The sequence below is a fragment of the Lutra lutra genome, chromosome 6, assembly GCF_902655055.1.
Source record: "Lutra lutra chromosome 6, mLutLut1.2, whole genome shotgun sequence".
NCBI classification, from domain to species: domain Eukaryota; kingdom Metazoa; phylum Chordata; class Mammalia; order Carnivora; family Mustelidae; genus Lutra; species Lutra lutra.
This window is the reverse complement of record NC_062283.1, coordinates 29,126,195-29,140,936: the sequence shown is the minus strand read 5'-3', so window position 1 is coordinate 29,140,936 and position 14,742 is coordinate 29,126,195. Positions and strand designations below refer to the sequence as shown.

General features: G+C 44.6%; 1 protein-coding gene across 1 annotated transcript in view; it reads right to left on the bottom strand.

The window, feature by feature from the left end:
• Window positions 1–5,723, bottom strand: part of LOC125101807 (DLA class I histocompatibility antigen, A9/A9 alpha chain-like) — a 343,654-nt gene extending 337,931 nt beyond the window's left edge. The window contains 5 exon segments of the mRNA XM_047732307.1: window positions 3,520–3,624; window positions 3,744–4,019; window positions 4,613–4,888; window positions 5,094–5,351; window positions 5,636–5,723. Coding sequence (XP_047588263.1) covers window positions 3,520–3,624; window positions 3,744–4,019; window positions 4,613–4,888; window positions 5,094–5,351; window positions 5,636–5,708 — 988 coding nt within the window. The 5' untranslated portion in view covers window positions 5,709–5,723.
• Between the last annotated feature and the right edge of the window lie 9,019 nt (window positions 5,724–14,742).

Sequence of the window (14,742 nt, the reverse complement as noted above, 5' to 3'; positions counted from 1 at the left end):
GGGTCCTCCTTGACTCCTCTTTCTCATACCCAAGATTGTGCTGAAAAGCCCATCTACAGATTGTATCCAGAATCCCATAACCTCCCACTCTTTCCACTGCTCGTACCCCAGTGGAAAGAACAGATATCTCCAGCCTGGAACATTGTACCAGTTTCCTACTGCTCTCCCCAGTGCCTCAGCTGCCCCCTTCCTCCCATTCTGTTCCTAACACTGCAGACAAAGTGATCCTTTCAAAGGACAAGTTGTACCATGTCCCTCTTTTGCTCAAACCGTATTGTAATTCCCATCAGAGCAAAGCACACTCAAGCAAAGCTTGACATCCTCTAAACTTACAGTGTCTGGCCATGCCTGTATCTCGTCTTGGTTACTCTCTACTCCAGCCATACTGGCCTCCCTTCTCTTCCCAGAACACCCAGACACACCTGCCCTCATGCATTCACACTGGAATATCCCCTGTCTGGAAAATCTTGTCCCAGACAATCTCATGGATAATTCCTGGGTCCATCAAATCTTTTCTCAAACTCACCTTTTCAGGGACACCTACAGTGAGCCCCCAAGTGAAAACAGCCATCTTTTGATAGAAGATATTGTTCTAAAAAATAAAGACAGTCAACAGACACATGAAAAGATGCTCAATATCACTCATCATCAGGGAAATACAAATCAAAACCAGAATGAGCTATTACTTACACCTGTCAGAATGGCTAAAACCAACAATGCAAGCAATAACAAGTGTGGAGGTGATTGGAGAAAAGGAACTCTCATGCACAGTTGGTGGGAATGTAAATTGGTGCAGGCGCTATGGAAAACAGTGTGGAGGTTCCTCAAGGAGTTAAAACTAAAATTATCATACGACCTAGTAATCCTATTATTGGGTATTTACTCAAAGAAAATGAAAACACTAACTTGAAAAGATACATGCACCCCTATGTTTACTGCAGCATTATTTACAACAATAAGAAAGCAACCCAAGTGTCCACCGATAGTTGAATGCATAAAGAAGATGTGGCATATATACACAGTGGAATATTATTCAGCCATCAAAAAGAATGAAATTTAGCCATTTGCAATAACACAAATGGAGCTGGACAGTGTTATGCTAATTAAAATAAGTCTGAGAAAGACAAATATCATACGATTTCATTCATATCTGAAACTTAAGAAGCGAAACAGATGAACAAAAGAAAAAGAGACATCCAAAAGAACAGACTCTTAAATACAGAGAACTGGTGGTTGAGGGGAGGTGGCTGGGAGGAGGGGTGAAAGGTATGAAGGCGATTAAGAGGACACTTGTTATAGTGAGCACTGAGAAATGTATAGCATTGCTAAATCACTATATTGTTTACCTGATATTAATATAACAGTCTATATAAATTATACTTTAAATAAATGCATAAAAGTTTTTAAATTTTTAAAAAAATTTTTAAAGTTTCTTTGTTCATGTACTACACTCCCATATATATTTTAAAAAACAAAAGCCATCTTTCCTGTCCCCACACCACAACTCTGGATCACCTACCTTCTGCATTTTCTCATAGCATTTAGGACTTTCTGACCTAACACCTCCCTCATTTTCTGCCTATGGTGGATAGTCTGCCTCTTCCTACTGGAAGAGGATCCCAGACTCTGGGACCATGAAATGAGCCAAAGGCAGACGCTTAACTGACTAAGACGCCCAGTCATCCCTTTGTAGTTTTTTTTTTAAGAGATGCTTTTGCTTTCACCATTTTTCTACATTTTCAATTTTGTGATTTTTTTCTTTATATCAGATCCATAATATATATTCAATAATATTTATTTCTATATTTATATGATATCCTAGTTATGTTGTTATAGTTTATGTCTTATGATTCCAATACTGAATTTTATATGAATTTCTTTATACTACCTATTCTTTCTAAAGTGATTCACTCACAGTCTTTTTTCCATTTTAATTTTATGTTTCACTCTAGGCGTTGATCTTTTTCTTTCTGCAATTATTTGTGTAAATTTTTGATACATAGGTTAAATATAGATTTCTGTAGAGAAATTTCTTTCCCTTTTTTTAAGATTTATTTATTTATTTGAGAGAGAGAGAGAGAGAGAGAGGGAAAGAGGGACAATGGAAGAGAATCTCAAGCCAACTTCCTGCTGAGCAGAGCCCTACAATGGGCTCCATCTCAGGACCTATGAGATCATGACCTGAGCCAAACCCAAGAGTTGGACACATAAATGACTGAGGCCCCCAGGTGCTCCTGCTTCTTTCTCTTTTAAAGAATTTCTTTTTTAAAAACTTACTTATTTTTGTTTATTTATTTTTAGTAAGCTATATGTCCAACATGGGGCTTGAACTCAGGACCTCATATTCAAGAGTCACGTGCTCTACCAATTGAGCCAGTCAGCTGTCCTGAATTTGTTTCTTTCTTACAATTTTTGGATCATCACCAATCCAGGACTATTATAAACTAAAATAATGACTTGAAGTTATTTTGCCCCAAAATGGTAAAAAAAAAAATAAAATTTTGACTACAAATCACAAAAGGGTTAGTCTGTGATTGCAATCTTTTTGCAATAATTGTTTGTTCACTTTCTGCTGTCTCAAAAGCAAATTTCCTTAGAATACTCTTGTACTTGAAAATAGAGAAGATTTTAATATGTTTCACCCTTTTCTGGGGATATGAACTTAGTTTCCCATATTTTCAGAAAGGCAATGTTTCTCATGCTCCTCGCATGAATAAGCTCTGGCCATCATTTCCTGTCTATTAAGGTCGTGAAACTGAGAAACCAAGCTGAGATTTTCCAGATTTGAAAAATGTCCTAAGGATCAGAACAGTATTTCTCCCTGTCTTGTCACCCACTTCAGGGTCTCCAAGGTCTCACCTTTAGGAGCCATGAGAGACACATCAGAGCGCTGGGCACTTTCATCACCTAGGGGAAAACAAACAAGATGTGGGCAGAGACCACAGGTCAGGAGACTAAAGGAGGAGCTAATGTAAGTGGGCTCCCCATGGAGTCCTGCCTATACTCTCCCAGGGTCTCAGGCATCACCCCCTCATATTTACCTGCAGCATGAGAGTAGCCTGGTCTTCTTCTTCCTGTGGAAAGAAAATAATCATGTCAGAGGCCTGGAACAGGCCCGGGCCATGAGATCCTAGAGGAAGCTTCTGGCCCTGGTTCTAAATGAAGTTTGCAGAATTCTGGCTGAACACCCAGGACATGATCATGAAACATGAAGAATGACATGTGGAGTCACTGGGCCACCTGACTTCTTTTTAGCAGGGAGATCTGTCCTCAGCAAGGACCTTCCTCTCTGTCCTGTGACTGCTGGGCATCAGGTCTCCATCACCAGAATTAATAACATGAAAATGTGTCCCTCATTTTCACAAGTGTTTGCTACACACTGAGTGTATTGATCAGCTCCAGAGTGGGCAAGTCCACGTGTGAGAATGGTACTTCCCAGTAACAAGGCAGGACAGTCTCCTACCTAGGAAACACCCCCAAGGGACAAGAAATCTCAGATCCCCTCACTCCATTCCCTACCTGAGCGCTTCTTCCAGCAGATCACAACTCCAATCACTGCAATGACCACCAGGAGAACCAGACCAGCAATGATCCATGGGATGGGGATGGTGCGAGGAGGTGGCTCTGGAAAGGGAAGGGAGGGTGAGGCATCCAGAGCCCTGGTAATTGTCCTGACCCTGCTGAAGTTCTCCAGAAGGCCTTCTACTTTCCCTGGAAGAGGCTCTACTCCAAATCTTCCTTACCCCATCTCAAGGTGATGGGCTCAGGCAGCCCCTCATGCTGCACATGGCACGTGTATCTCTGCTCCTGTCCAGAAGGCACCACCACAGCCGCCCACTTCTGGAAGCTTCCATCTCCTGCAGGCCTGGTCTCCACAAGCTCTGTGTCCTGAGTCAGGTCTTCCCCATCCCGCTGCCAGGTCAGGGTGATCTCCGCAGGGTAGAAGCCCAGGGCCCAGCACCTCAGGGTGACATCACGGTCAGAGATGGGGTGGCGGGTCACGTTTGTATTGGGGGGTTCTGAGGAAGAGAATCAGAAAAGCCACACTTGGGTTTACCTTTATAGGCCACTGAAATGGCATTCATGTGACCATTCTGAGGGGGACTGGGCATTGGTTCAGATGGAAGAATAAAACCCAGTTACCAACCCAGCCTTTGGGATCTTCTAATCCTGAAAAGTTCTACGGTAGGAAAACCCAGGATAGGAGGTTGCAGGTCTTAGGGGGAGAGCACACTAAATGGTCCTGACCGAGGTGGAGGGTGACTGAGTCAGAAAACCAGGATTCAGACCTACAAAGGGCTTAAAGAAAAAGCCCTTGAGAGGGAAAATCATGGTTCCCAAGGTGGTTGGAGGGTCAAAGAGAACCAGTGATGGGTTATTGCAGGGATGGTCCCCACCTGCCTCCCGGGAGAGACTGAATTCCTCAGTTGTCCTTAGAGAAAAGCGGCCCTTTGGGTGAGTCACTCTCTAGCAGGAACATGAACACCCAGGCGGATCTCCCTCTCCCCACCCGTGGGAGGGCGGTGTTCCGACACTGAGTCAATTTTCCCTTTCTGATGGGAAGCCAGCCCCAAGGGAGGGGAGATCAGGGAGGCGCCGCGACCCCTTGTACCTGTGCGCAGCAGCGTCTCCTTCCCCATCTCCAGGTACCTGCGGAGCCACTCCACGCATGTGAACTCCAGGTAGTTCCGGTCATGCTCAGTGTAACCTGCGGCCTCCCACTTGAGGCGGGTCATCTGCGCCGCAGTGTCCGTCGCTGTCCAGGAGCTCAAGTCCTCATTCAGGTCGATGTAATCCACACCATCGTAGGCGAACTGTCTGTACTAGCGGAGGAGGCGCCCGTCGGGACCCACGTCACAGCCGCACATGCGCTGGATGGTGTGAGACCCTGGTCCCGCCCCGACAGGAAGGGGGTTAAGTCCAAATGAAAAGTAAAACCCCCCAAAAGTTCCCTCGGGTTCCTCCTGGTTTGGGGATCTGGGGACGGGAGTTTCCTCAAACTCTGGGTGATGCTCGCATCAGGACACTCGGGGAGATCCCGGCCCGTCGGTGGGGATGGGGGTCGTGACCCGGACCCGGGCCCTGTCACTCACCGGCCTCGCTCTGGTCGTAGTGGTCCCGCAGGATGTACAGGCTCACTCGGTAATTCCATGCATTGTGCTTGGCGATTCGCGTCTCCTCGTCCCAATACTCCGGCCCCTCCTGCTCCACCCACGGTGCCGGCGGCTCCATCCTCCCACTCCCAGCGCGACTGTCAAACCGCACGAACTGCGTGTTGTCCACGTAGCCGAGGGCGATGAAGCGTTGGGGCCGGGACACGAAGGTGTAGAAATACCTCAGGGAGTGGGAGCCTGCGGATGCGGAGAGGCTAAGACCCCGCCCGACCCTCCTCCCGGCGCGGGGTCGAGGACCAGGTGGAGGCCGCAGGGAGGGCAGGGGGAGGGGGCATCGAGTGGGGGAGAGCAGGGCACAGGCGGGTAGGAACCGGGGAGCACAGGCTGGGGTGGGGTTGGGGCGGCTGGGGGTCTGGGGCGGGGGTGGCGGAGAGGCGCCTTCCCCAGGGGTCCCGCGTCCCCGCCCGGCGGTCCCCTCGCTCCCGCCCCGCAGAGGCCCTTTCCTCCCTCCCGGCACTCACCCGCCCAGGTCTCGGTCACGGCCAGGGCCCCCGACAGCAGCAGGAGGACGGTTCGGGGCATCACGACCTGCATTTCCGGGGTCTGGACAAACGGCTGAGTCGCAGCTGGGCTAGGTGGCGGATGCGGAGACTTTATAAGTGCCGCTGATTGGTCACTCCAGAAACCTGACACCCAAGGGGAGTGCGAGCTAGGGCTGCGTCACGAGTATCCAGGCGGGAGGACCTGACACAGGTGTGAGAGCGAGAAGTGAAACCCGGGAAAATGGGGACTCCCCAACACTAGACTTCTCTTCTCCAGTCACAGCCCTGGGGCCAGAGAACCTAAGAGGCAGGCCCAGGGTCCTGGGACTTTGCCGCGACGCGTCACATATGGCACAGGGCTCTCTTTGTCACACTGTCCCTTAGTCGTGGCCCAGGACCTATGTGTGTCAGTGATTCTAAGACGTTTTGTTCACAGGGTATCTATACAGTCTCACAGATGACTGAAGATCCCAAGGATAATCTTGTGTCTGTGGGTTATCTCTATCAGTATTTACCTAGTAAGATAACAGATTTAAAGATTTATTAATTCACTTAGAATCATATTAACCCATAGCATGAAAACAGAAATACTATTTTTTTTAAAGATTTTATTTATTTATTTGACAGAGAGAGATCACAAGAGAGGCAGGAAGAGAGAGAGAGAGAGAGGGAAGCAGGCACCCTGCTGAGCAGAGAGCCCCATGCAGGACTTGATCCCAGGACCCTGAGATCATGACCTGAGCCGAAGGCAGCGGCTTAATCCACTGAGCCACCCAGGTGCCCCCAGAAATACTATTTTTATGAAAAATAACTATATCCGCAGATAAGCAGAGTGACAAGAATGAGAAGAGTGATGTTGTTGCATTTTAAATTTTGCAAGTCTCTTTCTTGTCTGTCTCCTTAGAAGACCCCTGGATGTTCAGATTTGTTTCTGCATTTACTGTTTTGTTTTGGCTGAAGTATATGAAAAAAAATTTACAAAACTTGCACAAATAGGGGAGAATACTATGTTTCCTAACTTTCTCAGATAATTACAGATATTCATCTTAGATACTATATTCAGACTACACGGGTTATACCTTCTCTAAAGTTATTTGCAAAGTGGAACCTGAAACAGTGTCATCGACTCTGTCCTTCTCTGTTACATAAAAAACCCACAGCCCATCTTGCACACTGAATAGATCTTGTACTAATGCATGATTGTTTGTTTGTTTATTTATTCATTTTTTTTTCTTTGGAGCATGATTGTTTTTAAAGTAATTGTTGTTTCACTAAGTTACCTAGGGCTTCCTGTGTTGATTAGACTACAATGGAGTTTCAAAAAGTCATATTTGTTTTACCATTACTGCAGATCCCAACAGGAAAGTTTATCAGTAGTGAGAAGCTATCAAGTTTATTGGTGGATCACGAGTTTTCCAAAATTCTGATTTTCTCTTGAGAGCTTATATTTGATCGATGCAACAAGTACTATCTGCTGTTATATGTGAGTTGATTTTCATGAAAGGGTAGGTTCCTGTTCATTTTCCAGAAACTGTTGGCCAACTATCCTAGTGTAAATAATCCAAGTTTCTGTGTCGTTCATTCCTTCAGGTAAAAATGGCATTCTGTTAAAAAAAAAAAAAAAAAAAAAAAAAGGAGGCCAGGTAATTTCACATAAATTATTTTCCTTGGAGCTTATGCATGTAGTGGAATCGCTATACATCCCACGTCATCATATAAGACATGTTTAATATGTGGATTTGAGAATAATTAATAGATATAATAATCTTGAATACCTTAACGAGGACATTTTAAAGTGTGACTAGTTTTCTTTTGTTCTGTTTTATGGTTTGGGGGCATTTTATTGGCACGTAGGTATTATATCCCTAGAAAAAGAATCCCAGGATTTTCCCCTGTGTGTATTTTCATCTTGCTCCTTACGGTCTATGGTGCCAGATGACTTTGTCAGGACAATGAAACCAAACTGGAGGGTTGGGATCAGAATTTTCTGCCAATTTTGGTAGATCTTTGAATTGTACACCAAATCTGGGGCTGACCACTCCACACATGTTTAAGCTGCCCATGAGGTCCACAGCAATGTTCCCAGTTAGGTAATAAGCAGTGATTTCAAATTCTTCAGTGTAACCGTGCTTCATCATCACAGTTAGAAATGGGACATGACTTTGGAGCATGGCCTGATAAGACCTGCCTTTTGCCTCTCTTTCCAGCATTGTGCATCTGCCAAGGTATTCATGTGACTGTTATGGTGGATCAGAAAGAAGGCAGAAAGAGTGCTTCTGTTTTTTTATGTAAGTAGTGGTGAAGAATAACAGCTGTTGCTGTTCGCACCCATCACCTCCATTCTTGCTAAGTTTTACCTCAGTGTGAATGTCAATATGGTGAAAACACAAATAATGTCTAAGTGATGTTATGAAAATAGTTTAACCTCGTGGATTCTGCAAAGAGCCTCAGTGACATCGGCTGCTCCCCAGAACACACTTTGAGAGCGACTGCTCTGAATAACCCTGGGAGAGTCCCCTGCTGGTCCAGTTCCTGCCTCTGAAAGGTCCAGGCACTTCCTGCCTCTGAAAACCCATCTCTGACTTGAGCCCCTGAGTGCATCTAGAAGAGACCTCACCTCCTTGAAATGTGATGGCAGAGAGGGTCCCCAGTCTGGGAAGGGAGGCGGAGGGACAGGGATTTCCCTTTTGTAACTGGAGACAGTTTGCCCCTGAAGGTATCAGACTCATACAAGCAACTTTGATTTTGTGATGCATCAGCTTCACGTGTATTCCCCCCCGACAGAAATCTGATGTCGTCTGTAAGAGAAATCATGTTGGTCTTCTCAGTTTACATGTGTCTCATGCATCTGACTCCAGGCCCACAAAGCATGAAGCACAGCACCTTCCAGTGCAACAGTCTGTGCAGAAGGAATTGTTCTGTATCTGCACTGTCCGGTATGGTGGCCACAAGATGCATGTGGCTCTTGACATGCAGGTGACACTTGAAATGGGGCTGGTGTGCTGAACAGTTGCATTTTTAATTGTTTTAAATTAGTAGGAATTTAAGTAGCCACAGATGGCTCATAACTACTATTCAGACAGTACATATCTAGAACGCTCTTAGTTGTCAGGGTCCTCCTCAAAGAAGAGACTGTGTGACTCATAGGTGTATGTGTATTAAATTTACCTTTAAATGGAATTTATGAATTTGTCTATGTGGGTCTGAGATATATGCTTAAAATGCAGCGTGAAAGTTTAATTAATTTGCATTATAACAGCTAAAGTGTATGGACATTAGCCAAAGCATGATATATGATGTCTAGGTCATAGTGTTGAAAAATACCCATTACTGGAGCTAATTATTGTCTCTATTACTTTGGCTGTCTTCTTGGTGTTGTTTGCATTCAACTGGTAAACATAAGCAAGCACATATGTCTTCATTGAGCCCAAATGAGAGGATTTATTGAACACACATATATCAGATACCACGTAGGCTCTGTACGTACTTGTAAAAATCATAAAGCAAAAGATGGACATCTTAGATTCCACCACCTTAGAAACTTTATGTGTTCTCCTCCCTATATTTTTGCCCAAATTCAGACAATTCTCTGTGTTTCCCTTGTCCTCTGAAACCCTCTGCTCTTCATTTCCACTGAGGGGAAAATATACATGAAATGTTTACAAGGGTGGGATGAAGAATTCTCTAAGCATGGCCTAATGATGAAAACCCATAAAGAAGAACATGAAATTTCGGCATGTGATCCACACACTCACAAAAATACAAACACATGTCCATGATCAAAGTAAAAAACAGAAAAACAATTGTGACACACAAAAGGGTAACATGGTTCAATGGTCTTCAGCCCACGACCACCAGGAGCACCTGTGGGCATCCAAGTTGGATCTATCACCTGTTGCAGTGAAAGAGAATGCACCCCTTTGGGGGCCACAGGACATCTTAATATGAAGGTGTTGGAATCTATGGGACATGGACTTTGGATGGGAGTTTTGGAGAGGTTCCATGGAAGTGGGGCCCACTCCCGACTGCGTGTTGTCAGGACGTGTAGGCAATCCTATGGTTGAGCATCTCAGTGAGTCTGCTCTCCAGCAGGCCAGACCAGAGCGAGGAGAGAGCAGTCATGGTGGAGAAGCAGCGATTGCTCACATTGGCTGACACAGGGAGATGTGTGTTACTTTGTGGGTTATGCGGTGCCTTATTTTTGTCTGTATTGACACAAAGTGATGTCATGGTTTCAGAGTGTCCTTGTCTGATGCTGATGTTCTGTGAGGCTCATGTCCCACAGGAGAAGAATATGGCCAAATGGTGGACATTCACCAGCTTCTGACCACACTGAGTCCAGAGGTCAGTGTCAGACCAGTGCCTGATGTTGGGGGCAGCTGTTTATTCTTTGTTAAATTTCATATTTTAAAATAGCTACAACTGATTCAACACATAATTATAGAATTGGTGTTTCCATTTTCTTTAGACAAATACCCAAGAGTGGAATTGCTGGATTATATGGAGAATCACTATGTTGAACACCTTAAAGGAGGGTAACATTGTGTATCAAATGCACTCAAATAATAAAAAAAGAAAAAGAAAAAAAGAATTTTGAAATGTTAAAAAACAACTTGGAAAGGAGGAAATTAAATGTCAATCAAATTGTACTGGTAATAAGTAAACATAAACAAGCATGAAATTGTGGGATAAGTAATGGGAATAAAAATTAGAATCTATGAACTTGGCAAAGATGAAAGTAAAGCATGAGAGTGTCCATCAGAAGTTTGGGGAAAACTCACCATCATAAAGGTTGATGGGAGTAAACCCTAGGATACAATTGTTTTTTAAAGACTTTATTTATTTGAGAGAAAGAGAGAGCAGGAGCGGGGTTAGGTGCAGAGGGAGGGGAGAAGCAGGCTCCCACTGAGCAAGGAGCCTGATGTGGGGCTCAATCCCAGGACCCTGAGATCATAACCTGAGCTGAAGGCAGACACTTAACTGCCTGAGCCACCCAAGCACTCCTGGTATATAATTTCTAAAGGGTGCTTTTGAAAAATGTCTCCACAAATGAAATGTGCTTACATTGTGACACAAACATTTTCTTTAAGGAGTTTATCCTGAGGAGATAATCACACATGTTCTCAAGTATGTTTCTTGACTTGTGGTTTATAAAAACAAAGAACAGAAGTTATGTAAGTGTTATAATCAATATGATGATGCTAGGTATAAATAATGGAACACTTAACAGTCTCAGGAATTATCACCATGTGATTTATACAGAGGGTCAAAATTCATCATGAAAGCAAACCCATGAGGCATCTCATAAGGGATCCCTTTGTGCAGACAGAGAAAGGAAGACTCAGAGGAGAAGGAGGTAGTAGGGCCAGGGCTCACCCCAAAAGGTTTCTCTCAGAGGCCTTGATGACTTGTTGTTCATTGTTTTCTGTCCATCAGGAGGTGGGTATGATGTGCACTCCATGCGAGTGAGCTGTTGCAATGTTCCAGAATGTTCTGTGATGGAAGGCTGCTGGGCTCAGAGCCTAGGAGCACATTAACGAGCAGTATGACTCAGCTGCTCAAATCACACTAAAGTCTGTCATCCAGTGGACATCTCGAGGCCTCCAGGGACTCAGGATCAGTTGGCCTCTGGAGCTGAAACACAGAGCAAGGGCAACACCCTGGTGACAGGACACTGGCAAGGTCGTGTGGGAGATGGACATGGAGCAGAAATGACAGAGGGAACACAGGTCGCTCCTGAGATAAGTGCTGTGTGGAGAAAGGTCATGATATCACAAAAGCAGAAACCAGGAGACCTAGCAGGGCCCCTACCACTGGGATCAGTCACATCTACAGGATGCCCCAGGCATATGGATGTGAAACAAAAACACAACTCCACACAGTGCTGTACAATCATAGAACAGGAAAGAGCTCTGGGGAACTAACAATATGACCATAGAAATGAATAATTGAGTGGATACACTGGATGATTACAGTTGTCCTTCCTCAAAGTTGTGCAGTCGGGAGAGTGATGGCAGCAGGAGAGAAGACCTGTTTGCTTCTCAATCAAGTGATTCTAACAAGTTAATTATAGTTGTTTTAAAAAGAATGTCAAGTAGGAAGTGAAAACAATTTCAAAAATTTTTCTCCGAGTTTACAGGGCTAAACACACATGCTGAAAGACCCACCCAAATTCTTACCTAGAGCAGAGGAGAGGAGACCCACACCAGGACACATCACAGTGAAATGTCAGAAAGAGGGTGGGAAGGCAGATACAGTGAAGACTCCAAGAGGCAACAACACAGGCCTGGGGGCTGGAGGACATGAGACAAAGCCCCCAAATCCTGAGGACAACTCTGTCCAGTACAAAGTCTCTGTCATGTCACCGTGTGACTCAGGGTGAGGGCAGCTTAAAGTCACCTCAGATGTGAGAGTTGCTGTTCTACTTTCCGTGTTCCCTTCAACAAGTCACCAGTAGGCAAATTGGGCAAATGAATGAGAAAACCAAACAAGGAGAGCACATGGGATCCTGGCCACAGGGAGCCAACAGGAGAGTGGCCAAGGACACCCAGGAGGAGTTTCAGGGGAGGAGGTCAGGGGGTCAGCCCTGCCCCAGGAGTGCAAGACTGGGGCAAGACTGAGGGCTGCAGGCCAGGTGGTTCATAGACATGAAGATGGGAGAAAAGTGGGTGGGTTTGAACGCGTTCATGAAGATTAACAGAGAGGAAGTGGGGGAAGGATTTATTTATTTATTTATTTATTTTAGATTTTATTTATTTATTTGACAGAGAGAGATCACAAGTAGACGGAGAGGCAGGCAGAGAGAGAGAGAGAGGAGGAAGCAGACTTCTTGCTGAGCAGAGAGCCCGATGTGGGACTCGATCCCAGGACCCTGAGATCATGACCTGAGCCGAAGGCAGCAGCTTAACCCACTGAGCCACCCAGGCGCCCCGGGGGAAGGATTTAAAAGGAGCACAACAGAAACTAAGAAATGAGGGGATAAGATATTTATTTACTCTAGGGAAAATAAAAAGTTGATTCAGGAAAGGAAACATAATCGTAGTCTATAAAAGTCTCAGTTGTGACTAGCATTTCATGGTCATAAATATGCAAACACTGCACAATAAGCTCATCAAAATTATCAAATATTTATATGGGGCAGATGGGAGAGTGTGAAAGAGGAGCCAGTTCAGGAAAGATGACGCATAAGCCTGAAGACCAGGGAAGGCATCTGAGAAGCAGGAGATGGCGGGAGTGTGCAGTTCTCATCTGAGTTCTTCTTTTCTGATTGAGGAATAAATGAGCTCATCACCTCAGAGAGGGGAGCAGGGATGGAGTGGAGGAGCCTAAGGAGGGAGTAGGAAGTGAGAGGCAGCCCTCTCAGGAGAGTGACAGGGAGCTGACTTGGGAAATGGCATCTGGATAGAGCAGGGCTGGGGGCCCCTGAACTCTGTGCTCTTCACCTTAGAGAGAGAGAGATAAGCAGCAGGATGATAGATAAGAGACTAGAAGAAAAGGCAATAAAACAGCTCAGGTGTGAGAATTAAACCCTTTTTACTTTGTCATATATCACTTTTCCATTTTAATAATTTTTTACAGTAAGTAGACATGACATCATATGTTTTACATCATACATTACATTTTAAGTCATCAGAATCAGAATGTAAATGCTTTATGTTCACTTTAAAAGGGAAGGAGATGCTGGGAAAGTCAGCAGCTCAGGGCACATAGCTGGAAGCACTGGGCCTGCCTGTCTGAGCTCTGGACAGGGAACACACAGAGCCTTTGCTCCATGTCTCAGGACCCTGCTCTGTGGGGGGGCTAACTGGGGTCTTTTCCTTCTTTTAGGGCATCAACTTTCAAGGTTTCAGTGCAGTGTTATTTCTTTTTATTTTTTTATTTTTTTAAATAAACATATAATGTATTTTTATCAGGGGTACAGGTCTGTGAATCACTATGTTTTACACACTTCACACAGTGCAATGTTATTTCTATGTTACATGGCATTTCAAGCTGTTTTACTTGGAGAATATATCCATACAATTTAGCCCAACTGCTTCAGAGATAGAAATTCAAAGATAGAATAGTACAGTGAAAGATAATGAGTCCTAAAGTAGAAGAGCAAACCTGGGACTTCATTCACCATCTGAGGATGATCTGTCAACTGTTAGGGATTTTAAGGTAGTTTATTGTTTGAAAAATTATTCATTCACATACAAGAGAATTCAATAGATAGAAATATTCAAAAATAAGGAAGTCACATGGTAACCCCTTATCCTTTAGTCACTCAAGTTCTCTACCCAAGATCCATCACAGTCAACCATCTGTCATGTCTCTTATCAGAAAAATACATCTGTGCATTATGTCTACTGTTATATCAGGAAACAAGTTCAGGCCACAGACTGGTAGAAAATATTTGCATATCACATATCTGATAAAGGACTTGTTTTAGAATATTCATAAAATCCTTAAAAAGTAGCTATAAGAAAATAACTCATTAAAAAATAAGGAAAAATCTTGGGACACCTGGGTGGCTCAGTGGGTTAAGCCGCTGCCTTCGGCTCAGGTCATGATCTCAGGGTCCTGGGATGGAGGCCCACATCTCTCTGCTCAGCAGGAAGCCTGCTTCCCTCTCTCTCTCTCTCTGCCTGCCTCTCCGTCTACTTGTGATCTCTCTCTGTCAAATAAATAAATAAAATCTTAAAAAAAAAATAAGGAAAAATCTGGACTGCTCAAGAAGATATACTCTTGGGTAATAAGCACATGAAAAGATGTTCAGCAGCAGGTGTCATCAGGGAAATGCAAGTGACAACAGTGATCTGCCATCACATACTGTTAGATGGTGGGAATCCAAACACTGGTAGTGTCACCTGCTGACCAGGACAGGGAGCCACAGAAAGCCTCAGTCAATAATGGTGAGAAGACAAAATAGCACAGCCGCAGCAGGAGACAGCAGGATCTTATAAAGTCAGATGCACTAAGCACACAAGCTGCTGATCCCCCTGTAAGGTACTTACCCAAGTCATTTGAGAACTCATGTCTGCACAACAACATGCATGCAAATTGTCCCAGCGGAAGAGCCCTCACCTGTGGGCTGCACATCCTGA